The 20,751-nt window shown below is 27.0% G+C and overlaps 1 protein-coding gene across 2 annotated transcripts in view; it reads left to right on the top strand.

The window, feature by feature from the left end:
• Nucleotides 1–20,751, top strand: part of LOC119687492 (P protein) — a 150,893-nt gene that overhangs the window by 59,563 nt on the left and 70,579 nt on the right. Inside the window, exon 1 of one of the 2 annotated variants that reach the window (XM_038101828.1) lies at nt 8,359–8,674. The exons of the other annotated variant lie outside the window; for it this stretch is intronic. Coding sequence (XP_037957756.1) covers nt 8,601–8,674 — 74 coding nt within the window. The 5' untranslated portion in view covers nt 8,359–8,600. Of the gene's footprint in view, nt 1–8,358; nt 8,675–20,751 lie in introns of those variants that run through there. 2 annotated transcript variants of the gene reach the window in all.

Raw genomic sequence — 20,751 nt, 5'->3', positions numbered from 1 at the left:
TGTTGCTTATTCTTAGTTAAAGAATAATATAAAGAATATATTAGATATAATTGACTGATATATTTGATATGTAATAAATAAAAAATACTCTATAATATAAAACCATTCCTAAACTGGGCACATTCTTACATTAAATTGACAGATGTAAAGTATAAAATAGAAAAAGTCTTCAGAATTTTTATAATAAAAGTAATTTTGTATAAAATCGACAATTACACAGCGTATGAGTTACATTTGGGGTTTTCAAATTTCCGTCAACCAGTTAAAATGTGAGAGTAGTCAAAAATATATAAAATAGATAAAAATATTATTTATTAAATTTATATTTGCACAGTGGAATAAGTAATTCCAAATCCTTAGAACTACTATTTACTTGGTTAGTGATTGAAGTGCGCTTTGATGAGGTACAAAACTTGGCACTTTTAGTAGCTAAGCTCGTGTTAATTTAGAAAAGTTTTGAAATTATTAAAATATTATTTTTCTAAAGTGAAATTAAATGAAATTTCTTCTTATATATTTTATGAAAACGCTGAATGCAAAACTCCAGCAGCTGCAATTGTCGATCTGGCCGTATATATTAAGAGTTTCTTAGCATAGTTTCAATAGAGATTGAATTTAATTTTCTCTATAATTTACATTTAATTAAAAAAAATATGATATATATATATATATATTATATAGAAATAGACTACTATATACAGACTATTTATAGTAATAGACTTTTTAAAATGTAAATAAAGGCTTTTTAATTTAATAAAACGTTTTTTTTATATCATCAATTTTTATAACTTGCCCATGTTTTTAAGTGGTTGTTAAAAATTTATAGCGCTACAGAAACAGTTAAACTAGCTCCGAGAGCTTTAAACTTTTCCAAGTTTTGTTAGGGGGAAGGACCTAGCAGTCCAATTCCTTATTCTTAGTTAATTGAATTATTCCAAATTGAATATTTTTCAGTCCATAAAAATTGTTATTGAGAAACATACATAAAGTTTTTCTGTCCCACTTTTTTTTTATTGACAAAAATAACGTTAAGAGCATCATGAATCCACTAAATTGTAGCTATGTTTAACCCATCAAAGTCTGTCTCTAACAAACTCCATATTACATATTCGTAGATAGCCACAGATAAAGGTTATCTAGAAAGACAGCTTTTACCTTCGTGTTTGTTAAAGTCATCGGGTTTGATGCAATTCAATTCCGAAGAATGATTTAGAACAGAACAGCCTTTTCCGATTTATGCTTTCCTATGCCTTGTGAGTTCCAACAGAATACGGTGTGTGCATCGTTTGTGACTTTGCATAGTGTGTGACCCAACCATTTATTAATTCGGAACCGTATTTTCTGATCTATTGGTTTCTCCGTAGTAACACGCCACAGCCTTTCGTTCAAGATTATTATTGCCCACTATATCCGGCTATAAATTTTATTGTAGTTATATTAAGGTTTTATTCGATACTTTTATAGAGTACTTTGATTGTCTTCTTCAATCACAAAATAATAAATTTCAGGCATTTGGTATTTGACGATATTTACCATATAATAGTTATATGGTAAGCTTTAATAAACCTGAACGGATCATGTCTTGCAAAGTCTTCTCTAAAAGTTCCTAGCATCTTTAGTCCTCTATTTAGTTAAATGCTCTATCAGTAAGGCTTATCTTGTCTTCTATCAGGTAATGTATAAGAGAAAATTAAGTTATAAAAAACAATTAAACAGTTTTTAAATATTTTAGTCTTAACTATTGATGGTGGAAGTGGTAAACACCACAAATTTTTTTACTGAAATATTCTCGTTATAGATGCGTAAACAAATTAATATACGTCCAACTATCTACGGTACGTTATTTATCAGAAATGATTTTATGACGTTTTACTTAATTGGGAGTTTCATTTTTTTCAAATGAATTGTATCTTTCTATATATCTTTATATCTTTTTTCTGACTATAAAATTCAAAGGTCAACAAATTTAATTTGCTGCATATATAATATGGGTGTTGCATATATTAAGTCACGTGAGTCTGGCAAACTTAATTTATGATGATCGATTTTTCTTAAAATACATGAAATTAATTTTTATTACTACAGGTCAATAGCTTATTAAATTAGTTTTCACTTCTTTTAAAATATGTAAAACATAGTTTATCTTCTATTATGTAAAAGTAATTTTGAAAAAAAATATGTGTAATTTTATAAAATTTTGCAACTTTTATTATTTTCGTTATAATTATTAATAAAACATACGAACTAGTAATCTATTATATTCTCTTTACAAATTGAGAATATTTCTATTAGTCAGTCTTTTTTATACATTGTGGTATTGAATGTGCTTTATAGAGTAAAATTTTTTCATCCGATATGAAATGCTCATATTAATGTATATAATTATAGGTGATTTATACCTATATATATTCATATTTATATGCATATCTATAAGGTATAAAATAACTAATATTTTTTCATTTATGTATATATGCCAAAAACTTCCTCGATTTCCTAATTAAAGTCTACTACTAATATTCTTTATACATGAATAAATGACAGAAACTTTATGTAAAAACATTTTTCTATAATATCCAAATTTTTTGGAACATTTTATTTATGTACAGTTCAATGTCAATTTTTCTTAGAAATGCATGTTAGTAGTAGACTTACAAAAAAAATTTTAGTGAAATTTATTGAAAGTTAATTTTTCAGATATAAGTAAAGTTTTTATCATATCATTACCACACATCAGTCATTTGTGTCCACCGTTGAACATAAGATTTCTCAGAATGTTTCCATTTTTTTTTTATCATTCGCTATGTTTATTCAATTGCTTTTCAATTTTTTTATTGTCTTTCTACTCTTGCTGCTCTATAAATGTTTTCATTACTACGTAAACTTAATAATAGTTATATTACAAATTCAGAGTTAGTTTGCAATTTCAGTTGCACAAAAGACAACATCGGTGTTGTTGCAAATTTGTTGTTTTTTCGCTTTGTACATAATTGTTGCATTTGGACGAAACAATAGTTGCATAAAAGACAACATCGATGTTGTTGCAAATTTGTTGTTTTTTCGCTTTGTACATAATTTTTGCATTTGAATGAAACAATATGCTTAGATTATTTAACTTAATAACATCAGCAAGGGATCGCGAACAAAAGAATGTTATTTAACTTAATCAGCTTTGAAATCAAATCTGTATGTTACAGTCTGGTTAAAGGGATCATTGACAGCAATGAAAATGAATGCAGTAAAAGAAATTTGGGATAGGTATAAAAATGTACTAAGAAAATATTCGCAAACACATTTTTATTGTATGAATAGGAAATACTTGAGATTTGGATCTTCATTGCAATAAAAAACTATAACAATCTTTTGTATAAAACATTTTTCAATATTAATATCAAGAAAATTACAATAAATAAAATACTTCATTCATTCAATCTTAAGTGATTTATGCTTAAAATTTTTTACTTTAAATATCTCACAACCAATTCTGTCTTACTGTATTTCTTTTATTGTATGAATATTCATTTAATGTCTCTACCCATGATATATGGTAGATTATATGGCGATATAACTTGGTCATTATATTTATGGTTAAATAAGTATCTAAATGAATATCTTACTATGGCAGCAATATGAGATATAAATTGTTTAATTCAGTTTTAAAAAAATTAATATAAATAAAACAAAACCAATATAAATCCCTACCTATGATATATACTAGATTATATGGCTATATAACTTCGTCATTATATTTATGGTAAATTAAGTATCTAAATGAATATCTTACTATGGCAGCAATATGAGATATGAAGTGTTTAATTCAGATTTAAAAAAATTAATATAAATAAAACAAGACCAATATAAATCCCTACCCATGATATATGCTAGATTATATGGCTATATAACTTGGTCATTATATTTATGGTTAAATAAGTATCTAAATGACTATCTTACTATGGCAGCAATATGAGATATAAATAGTTTAATTCAGTTTTAAAAAAATTAATATAAATAAAACAAAATCAATATAAATCCCAACCTATGATATATGCTAGATTATATGGCTATATAACTTGGTCATTATATTTATGGTTAAATAGGTATCTAAATGAATATCTTACTATGGCAGCAATATGAGATATGAATTGTTTAATTCAGTTTTAAAAAAATTAATATAAATAAAACAAAACCAATATAAATCCCTACCCATGATATATGCTAGATTATATGGCGATATAACTTGGTCATTATATTTATGATTAAATAAGTATCTAAATGAATATCTTACTATGGCAGCAATATGAGATATGAAGTGTTTAATTCAGATTTAAAAAAATTAATATAAATAAAACAAGACCAATATAAATCCCTACCCATGATATATGCTAGATTATATGGCTATATAACTTGGTCATTATATTTATGGTAAATTAAGTATCTAAATGAATATCTTACTATGGCAGCAATATGAGATATGAAGTGTTTAATTCAGATTTAAAAAAATTAATATAAATAAAACAAAACCAATATAAATCCCTACCCATGATATATGCTAGATTATATGGCTATATAACTTGGTCATTATATTTATGGTAAATTAAGTATCTAAATGAATATCTTACTATGGCAGCAATATGAGATATAAATTGTTTAATTCAGTTTTAAAAAAATTAATATAAATAAAACAAAACCAATTGGCCTAAACGAGTTATCGTCGATGCATTCGCTTATAAAGTATTCACTATTTGCCGTTTGGCTAACTGAGAAACACAAACGAATGGCTAATAAAGACACAAAACACAAAAAAGCTACAATACAACACAACACAACACAACACAAGACAGCACAGCACAGCACAACACAAAACATCAGATTAAAAATGATTTAAGTTTAAAACGGAAAAAGAACCGCATTCATAGGTCACTTAAATACAGTGGTCGCAACATGGTAGCGCTGGTATCTAGTTTCGCCTTGTAGATACTTTTGATATTCTGCAGATGCTCGTTTCGGTATCAGCGACGTGCTTAGCGAATAATTTTAAACGGCTTAGCCGCATGAAGCCACCAACGGAGCGTGTGAATTGCCGAAGAGTTCTGCATATTTCATTGCGTTCACGCATTATATAGAGTATAAATGTGTTCTGTTTGAATGTGTATGTATGTATATATTAGTCCCAGTTTATGTATATAAGAGGATTTAAATTAAAATTTCAATTTAAAGTTAATTAAAATTTTAATTTAATTACAATAGTTTTCTCTATGTGCAGATAGTTGAAGTTACACGTGCAACTGTTAAGAGACAGCAACAGAATATTAAGTGGAAAAAATTACTAAAAATTATTTTTATTATAATTAATATTAATTAATTATGTAAAACTGTGAAACATATAAAAATGTACAAAAGAAAGGTTTAAATATTTAGCAAACATTTTCAAAAACTTTGACAAAAATTGAAGTTTGGAAATTCTTTTCTGGAAATAAAATTTTGTACCTGATAACGACAAATAAACAAATAAAAATACCAAATAATTTGTAGAAAGCAGTGGCTTCAAAAGAAAAGTATAAATTTTGTGATATATCTCTTACGATAAAAAAGTTTGCAAAACAAAGTTTTATCAAAAAAATTTAAAAATTATATATTGAAAATTTTAAATAATTTCATATTGATTTAAAAACAGAATTTCATTTAAAATATTTAGTAAAGCTGCAAAAATTACAAAAAAGGCACAGTATCTGTCTTAAATCACTTTGGACTGAGCAAAATTTAATAATTTTAATTAACTCAGTTAAATGGAAAATTAAATAATAGTTAAATTAAAATATACAAAAACAATTAAGAAATTGGGTACAAAATAAATTAAAGTTAATAATTAAAATAAAAAACTTTAACTCGATGTAACAGTGAAAAAAAAAACAAAAGGGAAAAAATTGAACGCAGATAAAAACCTAAATAGATGAAAATGCTCAAAAACACTTAAGAATCATTTAATCTGAAAAGGTAAAATAAATATTATAATATCATTTTTTATATACAAAAAAAAAACACACAGAATCGCATTATTAAGAAAACTATTACATTCAAATAATATACGCAAAGACGAAGAACTTAAAACAATTGAAATAATCGTATTTATAAACATTCCTAAAAAGAAAAAAAAATAATTATTAAAAAAATATAAAAAACTTATTATTTCACATAAATAGAAAATAAAATATTTCTACAAAGTGTTAATTAAAAATAAAAAAACTTAATAATAATTAAAAACCAAAAACTATAAACAATTGATTTTCTTCGTGAGACTAGAAATAAATAATAATTTTATATAAAAAAAATTATAATAAAATAAAAACAAATATTTTTATTAAAAAAAAAAAAAATAAGTGTACAAAAAGTAACAAAATAAAATATTCTTAAAAACAAAAATTATATATGTATTTTAATACATCTAAATAAGTGTATGTAAAGTATTAAAAAATTTTAATTTAAAAATAAAAACAGCTATATTAAGGAAAATCTTATTAAATTAATTCGTATATAAGAAATTTCACAATATAATAATTTTAAATATAAATTTTTTTGTTTATACATAATAACTTAAAAAGATATAAAAAAAATTTAAAGAAACTATATAAGTAAACAAACAGTATTGAAAATAATATTTTAAGTAACTGTACTACAGTTAAAATAAATTAAAGAGAAGTAAATATTAATTATTAAAAACATTAAAAATAATAAAACAATTTTAAAAACAATATATACTATAGTGTAAGAATATATAAAATAAAAATAAAATAAAATAAAATAAAATAAAATAAAATAAAATAAAGTAAAATAAAATAAAATAAAATAAAATAAAATAAAATAAAATAAAATAAACAAGTAAAATTTATATAATAAAAATAATATATATAAAATAAAATAAATAAAAAATAAAAATATATAAAAACACAAGTTATATAAATTTTATAATATGGGAAGAATATACTAATAAAAATAATTTAATTAAATAAAACTGAATGTATTAAATAAATATAAAAATATAATAAATATAAAAAGAGTTTAAAGACAAAGAAATAAAACAAACTCTTATATTAATTCAGTTGAAGTCGTAATACATTAAAAAATAAAAAAATGAAACAAAAAAAAAGTATTGCGAATTTTAAAAATAAATAAAATAAAGTCAGACACATTATTTGTCGAAAAAACAGATAAATTAGTTGGTTACTTAAATTAAGTAGAGTAAAATATTTCAAAGTAAGTTTAAAGTTAAAAAAACATATAAAACAATAGTTCAAAAAATTATTGAAATAAAATATTACAAAAAGAAAACAACATCAAATAATAAAATTTTAAAATAAAAAATAAAATAAAAAAATAAAAAAAATAGAAATAAATAAATAAATTAAAGGTTATTGCGAAAAGATTTGAAAACCAACTCAATACCATAAAATAAAAAATAATAAAAATAAATCACGTAATAAAATAAAATATTTTTAATAATTTTAATTTAATATATTGCATAAAGCACTAATAAATTATAAAATAAATTAAAAAGTTAAAAAAAATAATAAAGAAAATAATGAAGAAAAAATCAAATTTATTTAAATAAATGTAAAAAGTGAAACAAAACCATTCCGAAATTATAAAGAGAATAGAAAGCAAATAGATTATAAATATAAATATTTTTATACTAAAATTATATTAAAAGGAAATAAATTGATTTGATAAACTATAAGCTTCAGTTATAGAATATTAATTTTGAGTGCATTTGAAATGCATTGAAATCAGTTAAATTTTTAATTATTTATTATTAATAAAATTCATAAAACATAACAAATATTGTTTAAGAAATAAGTCACAACAAACAATTTTGTTTTTTTTTTTCTTTGATAGACAAAATAAAAAATAAATATTATTTATTCTTAAATAATCAATTTAATTCACAATAATAGAAATATAAAAGACTATAGAGCTATATATACTTTTGTGTCTGGAAGTTACCAAAACGGTGTCGTTGCCAACTTTGTCAAAAACAATAGATATATACCTACATTAAACTGGAATAAAAAAAAATATAATTAAGTGATGAATGAGTAAATTATCTTCTTGAGTTCAAAAATAAATAAAAATAAGTGATTAATTATATAAATAAAATTTTTTTGTGAAATAAAAAACTTAAACAGAAGAATTTCAAAACAAATTAATTTTAATGAAACTTGTCCAGAAATAATTTTTTTACACAACAACAAATCATAATTCTCTAATAAGAAAACTATTAGAATTCCTTAATAAAACAACAATTTCAATTATTTAAAGTATAAACAATAAAAACTAACAACAACAAATTTAAATTAAATTAAAACTTTTTTTCTAATTCTAATTTTTGTTTGAAAAATTCCCCTTGGCTTGTTGCATTGAAGGCAGCAAGTTTTGTTGAAAATTGTATTAGAAAAGAATTCAAAACGGCGTCTTTAAATATCAGCACTAAATCTGATAATACTGGGCAATCTGTATCAACAGAGGAGCCCATACAATCAGCAACATTACACAAATACACAGCCAAGAAGAGAAAATCCAGCAGCAATCTCAGTCATATCGGCCGAAAGATGCGCGTCAAAGTAACCAAACGTATCTGGACCCGCCGGCGACACTCAAAACGTGAAACATTTCCACAGCCACAGTAAGTTTGTCTGTCAGCTCATAAACTTTATAAACAAAAAAATTAATAAAAAAAATTAATAAATATATATCAGGAAAAAAAAACTGAATAGATAATTTGTTAAGCTAAGGCAAAAAAATTAAATATGCAATTGTTAGATACAACTTTCGAATTATTTATATTTGATATCTTGAGTTCTCAGTCATATAAGGTATTGAGGTATTTAAAATATAATTAATTGACTTTTAATTAGAACACAAGAGAAATAAATTTGCTTTACACAAAGTTCATAAAAAATTAATTTAAAAGTTCTAATATTTTAATAAAAGAAACCCTAAGTTTATTTATCCGTCTGTTTTTATATCGAATTCTACGCTACTACTATATTTATTAGTTTTTATCTTTATGGAAACCAAATAAATAAAAAAAAATGTATTTCATCTGTGGCCAATGGAAATATTATTCACATACAGTTCGGATACAAAATATTTTGACACTACAATAGATGATGCAGGGAAGATTATTTAAAAGTAAGTAGTGCACTTGTAAATTATGAGTCAAGAATTTTGAAAAATCTACAACTCGCTAAAAGGTGAAAGATTGGTATTTTTTCTCTATAATTGCATGTTACTCATTTTCGATATCAATAGTTCAGATATAGTGATTTGAAAAAGCCTATAGATTAAAGTCTTAGTTTAAAGAGGTCCCGATGCCCAATAGTTTTTGAGAAATCTTTTATGACTATGATTAGAATTTTTTTCTCTATAATTGCATGTTACTCATTTTCGATATAAATAGTTCAGATATAGTGATTTGAAAAAGCCCCTAGATTAAAGTCTTAGTCTAAAGAGGTCCCGATTATAATTTATAATTTTTTTTTTCTCTATAATTGCATGTTCCTCATTTTCGATATCAATAGCTCAGATGCGATTTGAAAAACTGCACAGATTAAAGTCTTGGTCTAAAAAGGTCCCGATGTGCAATATAAGACATATAATCTTATGTCTAAGATTATAATTTTTTTTTTCTATAATTGCATGTTCCTCATTTTCGATATCAATAGCTCAGATATAGCGATTTGAAAAACTGCACAGATTAAAGTCTTGGTCTAAAAAGGTCCCGATGTGCAATATAAGACATATAATCTTATGTCTAAGATTATAATTTTTTTTTTCTATAATTGCATGTTCCTCATTTTCGATATCAATAGCTCAGATATAGCGATTTGAAAAACTGCACAGATTAAAGTCTTAGTCTAAAGAGGTCCCGATGTGCAATAGTTTATGAGAAATCTTTTATGTCTAAACTTAGAATTTTATCTCTATAATTGCATGTTACTCATTTTCGATATCAATAGTTCAGATATAGCGATTTGAAAAACTGCACAGATTACGGTCTCAGTCTAAAAAGGTCCCGACGTGCAATAGTCTTGAAGAAATCTTTTTTATAATATTATTAAAAAGTAAATTTTGTTGTTAGAAAAGCGATCACAGTATTATATGACAGAATCCAACTGTAGAGAATATAGAGAAACCGCACACCACATACTAGGGGACTTTCCGACACTGATGCACAAGCGGTAGAAACACTTAGGAGGGTATTTCATGGAATATAGGTATTCAAGATTATATTGTCTTTCATTAAAGTAATCGGATTTGGAGAAACACTCTAATCCGACTAAGAGATACAATAAAATAAGTCCCTTTATTCTTCTTAACTTTCTGTTTTTGAATTGTGAGTTAAATTGTTTAAAGGGTTCTGTAACAATTGAGAAGTAACAATTACCATAATAATATTAAAAAACTAGTTTTGAATTCCATTTTTAAATTGTGAGTTAAATTCGATAAAGGGGCCGGACAGCACCGAAACCCTATTTAAATGTTATATGCAAATTCAAAGCACGTTTATCGTGTGACTGTTTTTAAATTAAGTTCCCTGCCGGTTATTTAATGTAACTGCATAACAATTTTATAAACACGTGTAATATTAATCAGATTATACAATTCCTGAGTTAATTAAGTCAATACAATCGAAATTTACTAATTTAAAAATATGAATAAAAATGATTTTTATTGGCTCATTAGATTTTTATGATTTTTTTCATTAGATTGTTTTATAAACATGAGATGCTATAACTGATATACCTTGAACTTAAATGCAATGCTTAATAGCTTTTATATACGAATTTAATTGATTGTTAGGAAATTGTGCTTAAAGTATTTCAGTCTTTTACGACATTATCACGCCCACACTTGCTCGCATTACCACAAGTGTTGGTTTTATTTAAAATGAAATGCAATAAAATACAATTATTAAAAAAAAAATATATAATTATATTTCTCACAATCTATGACAGAGATTGAGTTAAGAATAATACTTAATAGGCCGCACCCATAATAAAGAACAGCCACAAATCAAACTGTATTTTAACTATATTGGTTAGTCATTGTAATTAATTTTAAATTGAACATAAAAATTAATATTAGGAAAAACATTTAGTTAACAGTAATTAAAAGTAAATAAATAGTTATAATTTAAAGTTATATAAAAATACTTAAAAGCTTAAAATTTAAAACCCCTTCAGACAGCTTTTCATAATTAGAAAATCAAAAGCAGATGTTTTCATAATTAAAGACCTAATACGTTTGCAAGATCTATATATTATATTAATATCGTATTCTATCGCCAATAGTATTCAAAAGTAATATTTGTTGAACCAATAGTTTTAGTTGCTTAAAATTTAAATTAAAGCAATTTAAATTAATTTGTATTATTAGATGGACTCGAATAGAAATCAAAAGATAATAACAAAAATTTTTGTTAATTTATAGAATTTTGGCTGACCATACAATGTTGTTTCGAGTATTACCAAGTACTCGTCATCAGTGGTTTTAGGATATATTCGAATTTTTTTTTATTAGTTTAGAACTCAAGGTATGATATTTATTTTATTCTTTCCAATATGTCGCATTTGTGTCGCGAAAGATCATATTGGACAGATCATAGTGCTGTATTTGCACTATTTGCAAATACAGCAGGCATTATACACACAACTTTATTTATATAAATATAATAATTTAATATATAGTTATATATATAGGAAAAATTAAATTATCTATAAATAATTTAATTAAAAAACAATATAATTAAAAAATAAATATTTTGGCTTTGGATCAGTTGGTTAAGGTGCGCTGATTCTGAATTTCACATTTGGCAGGACCCGAGTTCGATTCCTGGTACTTGCAGTCTTAAAAATATTTATTTACGAATAATTAAATACAAGAATTATTTCCAAGATCACTGATGATGGGTATTTGGCAATACTCGAAACAGCTGTATGGTCAGCCAAAAATTCAATTAATTAAAATAATATAAAAAATAAAATTTTTGTTGTTGTATTTCACTACTGTTCGAAAAAACCTCTTTATGAAATATTTTTTTTATAAATAATATTTATTAATTATAAAAAAAATTTTAGAAAGGTGATACTTAACGTGAAACAATACTCATTATGCATACAGAAACACTTGAAGCTTTTACTAAACTTTTCTCGATCAATCATTGATCTGTAAATACCATATCCTATATTTTTGTGACAGTTTCTGGTGTTAGTACTGACTTTATATGTCTTACACGACCACTTTTAAATAAATCAGCCTTCTTAAAGTTCACTTTTTTTAAAAAAAGCAGATTTAATTATTACTTAATCATCTATTAATGTATCTATTAATTTGTTAAGAATTTCAATTGTCTGTAAACTTTTTTTCTAACAACTTAAAATGTTAAAAATGAAGTAAAATTTTGGATCTGTTCAGTTAAAATACTCATATCGCGTCAAAGTTTAAGTACCCGATTCACGAATATATGATTTCTATGGCGCATTTGATATCTCTCATAAATTATTCAGTTAGTATGATTATTATTATTTATTATTATTATTAAAGCTTAGACGTGAGATCGCCCTGTAGCCGGTACTACGGCCAGAAGTATGCTATTGTACCAACTTCACTATTGATTACACAAAGCCCTTTAAAGCTTTGTGAACAAAGTCTAGAACTAAATCTAGAGAAGAGCACTTAATCTGTTCTCCTGACAGAAATTTCATATGAAACAAGTTTCTTCTGTGCGTCATTAAAGCTGGATAATAATTAGTATGATAGTTTCTAAATCCATACTTAAGCTTGCACAATAGTTTTCCTATTGTGAACATATAAGTTATATCGACTTCGATATATTTTATATCTCCTCTTTAATAGTTGATTACTTTGCTTTTTTCTATGAAATTTGGTTCATTATAAGACAAAATTAATTGTTTTCGAGTTTCGAAAAATATTAACATAAACTTTATTTACATAAATTATAACACTTCCGTTTAATCATTGACACCCACATAACCTCAACTAATTCCATTCAACAAAGTTCGCAAGGAATTCATATAAAATATCGAAATTAGGTTATAAAGCTGAAGTTTCATAAATGAGATACTCTGTCATGTCACTGGAGAAGTGTCATGTGATGTCAAACTTTCACATACTTAACGATTTTCCATACACAAAGTCAGCAAACAAAAAACTTTTCTGGTTCAATGTATCTTAAAGGTTATGTGTTTGTTGTTGTTTTTGTTTGTATTTAATAAAATAACTTTCGCAATCAACAGCTTCGAAGGATTCATAATTTGAGCAAAACTTTTAAACCAAAATATTTCAAAATATTTGCGAATGCTCATGTTTACAAGGAACAAATAGATACTGAGATACCCTTGTGAATTTGTTTATTCTCTTGTTTGAGGGTGGAAGAGGGAGTATATAGATATTCAGTTTGTATAAATATTTGGAATTTATTAATATACTACCAAAACGAAAAATTCCAATTTTTTATTTTATCTCAGATACATATTTTATATAATGAATTGCAAGTAAATTATAAAAAATATATGAATTTGGTAATATCTTTTAACTTTTTTATGATATTTATTTGTATTAAAGACTCAATAGTTATTTTGATAGTGGAACGTGATTTATCACGCCTCACTTTTTACTCATTATAGTACTCCGAGTGATAGGCGCTATCAATTTTCTAGGCAGGATTAAATTATGTTCTCAAAAAATTCTGATAAATCTCTGATAAACTTTATTAGTATTAGTATTTATTAGTATAAGTATTCAGGGAAAAGCTTGAAGAAATTTTAAACACATCCATTGATGATTAGACATTTTACAAAATTTTCTTATGGTAACTAAAATCGTACAGTTTTATATATTAAAAATATTGTACAGAAGGTCTTGTTGCTTTTGTAATGCCACTCAATATTCGACTTCGAATTTTCTACTCCAATACATCCAATATAAATATAAGTTAAGCTGTAACATGTACAGAGCAATGCGCATTAACAAGCACTGATAAATAACACAAGCTACTTAAGTTCTAATTTAGGCTCAGAAATTAAAATAATCGCATAAGTAGGAAATTGATCAAACTTAATTTTGATGATCTGAATGTGCACACATAAATTTGTCTTTTTTTTTAAAGAAAATATTTTTATAGTTAATGATATATAACAATAATGATACCAGAGTAATAAAACTAATATTCTCTACTGGGAATTAAGAACTGCATTAGCTCATATGTTGTTGGATATAAGAAATTATAAGAAATCACTTTCATATTTCAGGTACAAATTAATATTGTTGCTTTTAATATCATATCCCATATTTTTGTGACAATTTCTGGTGTTGGTACTGACTTTATATACCTTGTACCGACAACTCTAATTTAAGCAGCCCTCTTTCAACTATTAAAACATATTTTAAAAGTGGTGATAATGATAATATTGTAGCATTTTATTATTTATTTATTTATTTATTTTCAAAAAGGGTTGGGAAGTAGACATACCCACTTCAGTTCCATAGACAAGTAGCAGTTAAGAATGCCAATATGTCCTTTGGAGAGATGTTACCTAATTCCGTTATAAGCGGATAGGCAATGGATAAGTAGCGAAGTCTGAGTCTTGCAAGACTATCACAGTGACACAAAATGTGCTCTGCTGTTTCCTCTTCTTCGTAACAAAGTCTACAGCTATTGTCTCCAGTAATACCTAGATTCAATAAATGTTTTTTAACTCCGCAGTGTCCAGTTAGAAATCCTGTGACAAATCGGATGCCACTTCTGTTCAGCATAAGTAGCTCCCTAGTTCTGGCTTTTGATCGAAACGGCATGGATTCTTTTGCTTGTCTGCAGGCAATTGTATTATCAGCATTTTATGAGGTAATGTGGCAACATTAAGTACCATAAATCTTGTTCTATTAATTATAATCCTAATTATTGTTGATTATATTTTCTATATGTTTGAATCAACCAAATCAAGCGTAATAAAAAATCTGACTTTTATTAAACTAACTTCTGCTTTATTGTCTCCATAGTTGGAATAATATAACCCAGATAATATCAAGTTTTGTATGGTTAGCAGAAACGAGTTCATTGATCATGAAAAATACAGTTCATACAAAACATTTTGTAAATAATATTTATTTATTTATTTATTCATAAAATAAATATTATGCTTGTTTGTTTGTGTTTTTTGTTTTTTACATTTTATTTCATCTGTTAAATATGCCAAAATTCAATAATTTCCCTTTCCGGAAATATATTTTGCAGTGTTGCAATCGATATTTGGGGTTTTATTTAAATTTATTCTTAACTAAGTTAAAAAGCACAAAAGCTCTTTATATGGTTAATCAAATTTTATAAGCGACCTTAACCAAATAAACAGATCTAACGAAAGTAGTAGAAACATACTATCGTATTAACTCTGTTGCAGCCAATGGCTAGTAATAATAAAATTATTCCTTATATAGTTTAAAATGTTCATTCACGAAAAGATAGTTGTATAATTTTTAGCAAATTGAGTAATAAAAGCAAATTATTTGGTCACCAAATAAACAAGTGTTCTATTGTACTATATCTAAAATAATACATATTTAAGAATGTTATATACCATATGTATGACTGGCTGCAGTGGTAGCTCATTAGATAACTTCCATATATCTCAATTAGCGATTTTTCGCCGTCTTGCTAACACATTTCTCGCAACAACCTTTAATATAGTAGAGTAGAATCCACCTCGTCGAATTTAGATAATTTAATAGATCTCTCATCTTCAGCGATGAACAGTAAGAAGTAAGTTCCTAAATACCTATTTCTAATGGACGCCGAACCCGAGCATTCACAGAGATAATGTATTATGGTTTCTTTTCCTTCGAGCTTCCACAACTTTTGCAGTGTGGATTATAAGGAATGCGCAGTTGCTTTGCGTGGGTTCCTGCACACCAATGACTGGAAGGAACTGCACTAAACCTTGCAGTCTTCACGCGCTCTCTTATTATATATATAAATTTTATTAATAATATTATTTGAACTTTGCCATCACCTCAGAAAAGATTAATTTAATTTATGCTTAAGATCGTCCCTTTGGTTTCTTATTTATTTGTGAATTTTAAGTTTATTATACACGGTGTTATCTTATAGTAAAATTGCCATATATGCTGATTAATTATAATATAATCCAGCTTTAATATATTTATTATATTTTTATTGCAGACATAAATTTAAAAACAATTTCGTTTCATATTTCAACATGAATTCTTCTTCTTTAGTCACCGTAAGGATAAATGAGAGTTCCTTTCTATTAAATATTCAAAATATTTAAGGAAGTTACTTGAACAATTTTTTTTCCTCACCAATGTAAATAGTCTAATCATAAGTTTCCTACCAAGAAGCTTAAGTGCTCTTTCAACTAATATTCTTCACAGTACATAAAGGACTATGAAGGATGTACATACAAACACACTGACACAATAATGTAGTAACGTAATAAGTAAGCAGGCACGCACACAGAGCACGTTAAATGCTTGTGTATGCCTAAAGACTGTAATGGCAAGGACACGTTCTAAACACTTGTAATTTCCTGTGTCATATGTATTGTGTTTTATATTACAAAAATATCCTTAATGTTTTGTTTAATATTGTCTATGTGTACGTTTTCGTCTAAGTACTAAGACACTTAGTTGCCTAGGCAAGCGGGAAGTTAATGCATCTCCCTGGGCGAATTGTATAAAATTAAATAAGAAGAAGCACGAGGATAACGAGTTATTTCTGTAGTATTCTCAATTGGTTAGCGAACGCTTCAGAGCAGCTTACACATTGTCATGGCTGAGTATCGTTTATCTAACTGTTTGTTTTTTTTTTCAGATGTATCTTTATTTGAATAGTAGGAACGTGTTTATTCTTATATAGAAGAATATATTTAAATTATATTCACAAACCTACATTATAATTGAATGGTTTTCGCTGTTATTTCGAAATGACTGTTATTAATATTAATTTATTGGTATTGTTAAGATAAGATTAAAAAGGGTGAATGAAGTACTGGGGGGCTCCCAGTGGAGTGGACCATTACAACTGCTGATCAAATACTGATATAAATATACAATATACATAACGTTGCAAAAAAATGAATATACATATACAGTATTATATTATAATACTTAATTAATCATTTTGGCAATTAATCAATCAATCTTTAAACACTTGGACTAACCAAATAAGATTTTGTATAAGGAGTTTTTCTTGAGTTCAGCTAATAAATCATAATAAATCATCATTTTGACATCACAGTCCAGGATGGACCATTGGCTCCTCTACAATACGTCTCCATTCTTCTCTGCATTTCGCTTTCTTTCTCTGTTGTGTTATACTCATCGTTCGTATGTCGTCTTCTACATCTTTTAACCATCTTCGTCGCGGTCGTCCTCTTTTTCTATTCCCCTCTGGCTTTGTCTCAAAAATTTTCTTAGTCATTCTTTCGTTACTCATTCGTAGGATGTGTCCATACCAGCTCAATCTTTGGGCTTTTATATATCGTGTTATAGTCCGGCCTTCGTTCAAGACATCAGCTAATAAATAGACAAAATTTTTTGACACTGTTATGAAGTGCAATTTACAAAATAATTCATGATAATTCATAATGCATAATAAAGTAATAAAGTTCTTAAAGTAATTACTAAAATAAATCGTTCACATTATTGGTATATATTAGTTTGAAACGGAACCTGAACAAAAACACCCTTATATTATTAACATACACTAATACCCCGATTTGCGTCGTTTATTGGTACCGACGAAATGCGAGGCAAATCGTATTACTTTTCTCCACCATTACTCTGGTTTTTGACCACTTGTTGATCGAAAATTATCTTTAAACTCATTAAATATCGATAGAGCCTTATTCTAAATTAGCATTTTGCTCAATGACATTCTTCTTTGATTCTGATTTTCTATCCAAATGGATAAATATAACGGAATTCATTTTTATAATTAATGGAATTCTAGTTTTGTAACATGTTTGGCGTACAAATGTAATATAGATTTTCCATAAACCTTTATCTGGTCCGCATCACGATAACAAATTGTTTTATAGTAGTTGGAGCTAAAACCAGAAATCTCCCAATGTCAGTAGGTTTTTCTCCAAGAATAAAACTTTTGTTCCAAGAAAATTTTTTTTCTCTTTTGACTTATTTAGCACTTCAATAAATATCTCTCTGTTAATCACAGTTTGTGAACCACAGTAAGCATTACGGTATTCTTTTGATGGTTCCTTTGATTGAGTTTCCAAGATCTGGTTTTTGGAGAAGTCCTAAGTTTACAACACCTAAGTGACTTCCATTTTTTATTGGCGAGTTGAAAAAAAATAGATATTAGTACTATTCTTAACGGTCTCCAGGGACACATTAATTGGTATAACTAAGTATATATCTAGGGAGGCAGCAAGTCGGGTTAATTCGTCTGCTTTTTCATTCTCTTCAATGTTCTTATGTTTAGGAACTATGTTGAGACTGATGCCAGCTAGTCGGTTAAGCTCGCTAATCACCTTACTGCATTCTCTATATTTGTAGGTGAAGAAGTATATGAGTTGTAAAAGTAAATGGCAATGAGTTATGTGCATTGTACTTTAACCAAGTCTTTACATTATTTAACAAGTCCTTGATTGAAACTGAAGCGTACTTGCGACCAGAAGTCTCTTCAAAGAACAATCAATGGAGAAGAATGCCAAAGTCTAAGAAAAGAAATATATCGTCCTATCAACATTTACTCTTTTAATCAACTTTTATACTAAATCGTAAATATCTGCAATATTCCTTTTAATTTTTTGTTTTTATTAAAGTAGCTGTACTACTGTGTCATATATACACATGTGCTACCTATTGGCACGTCCGTTACATATGTTTTTCTCTGATGTACATAAAAAACGAAATATTAAAGAAATAAATTGTAATAAAATCTAGAAGTAAGGAGCAAGTAAATAAAAAATCAGTACAAATTTTTACATAAAAACGAATATTGCCAAAGTAAGAAAAATTAGACAGGAACCTTAGGAAGAAAACTTGCAAAACAAATAAAAATTGGCAACAAAAATCAAATGCACACATGTGTATTCCTTAAGGATAATCATATCGTTAAACTGCCAGCAATAACAACATTTTTAATAGGCAATTTTCTGGAATGCTGGAAAGGTTAAGTAAAAGACCCAACCATAGAAATTAATTTAATTAAAGCGAGCGGAATTTGCGGGCTGAACGAAAACGCCTATTAAAAGGCACTTTCGGGGGCATAAGTTCAAAGTTAATGGCAGACAGTGTGTAATTATAATTATAAACGATTTTAGTGTACCTTAGATAAACTGGTGCTAATGGCAAAATGTGTATGTACGAGCATCACAAAATTAAAGTCACAGGAGAGATAACAACTTCCTACAATTAATGTATTTCAATAATTTTAACTCAGTGAAATAAGAAAATTTAATACTAAAGTTTAATAATTCTGATTATGGTCTATTTAATATGACTAGATTATTAACTTTAAAACCAAAGTAGAGCAAAAGATCCTATACTACTATACAGGGTTAGGTGATTGAGGTGTTACCTATTCAAGTGATAGTATTTTTTTGTGTTATCTATTCAAAAACCTGTGGGAATAATCAAAATTTCAGAATTCATTTACTCTAGCTTGATATGGCCACCTTTTGCCTTCACTATGACCTTCAAACGGTTAAAAAATGAGTTGCATGCTTCACGTATGTCATCTTCCGGGATTTTTTTTTTAATGCCTAAACAATGGCTTTATGCAATCTGTCCATACGGGCATATTTCTTACTCCTCACTTTGTTCTCCAAAATGGCACAGATGGAATAGTCTATCGGATTTGCATCTAGCGAATTCAAAAGCCATTGTGTGGACAAAATCAAGTGTGAAGCACGATTTTTTTAACCATTCTTGGTTTACACAAGCTTTATGAGATGGTGCCGAGTCTTGTTAGAAGATCCATGGTCTACGACCGAAGTATTTGCATGTCTACGGCTCTAAAGCAACTTCTTGAACATTTTACCGATAATAAGTCACATTGACTTTGACACCAGGCTCGATGAAAGCGATTGGAGGTGATACATCGGCGATCACAGCTGCCCATACCATTACTTGCGATGGCTCTTACTTCGGGTGGCCACTCGTAGTCTTAAATTTTCGGCAGTGAACGGCAGTGCGTTCAGTTAAGCAAACACAATCATTTTGAGCAGTTAGAGTTTGTGAATTGCTCATTCGGGAATTTTTTCTCATCAGAGAACACAATGTTTGGAAATTCGCTTACGCTTTGCACGTAACAACTCCTTTGCCCTTTCGAATCTAACTTTTTGTTGCTTTAATATACGATCTTATGCCTTTTGGTTCTTGTAAGATTTTACATTCAGCTCATGTTGGTATATGTCTCGGATGCTTCGCTGGGACATTTTCAATACTTTGGCCATTCGATAACCACTACAACGTGGATTTCGTTCGAAGTCGAGCTTTCACTTCTGAACCATATCAGGTGATGTTATTACTTTTTTCGTCCACCACCATAGCGTTTGGTGATGCTGCCTGTACTATTATAACGATTTATGGTACGATACACAATCATTATATTCACTTTGAGGTGTTTGAGCTCACGAGCAATAGCTGCTTGTGATTGTGATTTCCAGCCAAATATAACGCAATCACACTATTAAACTT

Source organism: Teleopsis dalmanni, chromosome X (genome assembly GCF_002237135.1).
Source record: "Teleopsis dalmanni isolate 2A chromosome X, ASM223713v2, whole genome shotgun sequence".
NCBI classification, from domain to species: domain Eukaryota; kingdom Metazoa; phylum Arthropoda; class Insecta; order Diptera; family Diopsidae; genus Teleopsis; species Teleopsis dalmanni.
Note: the sequence above shows the minus strand (reverse complement) of the source record. Positions and strands in the feature narration are given on the sequence as shown.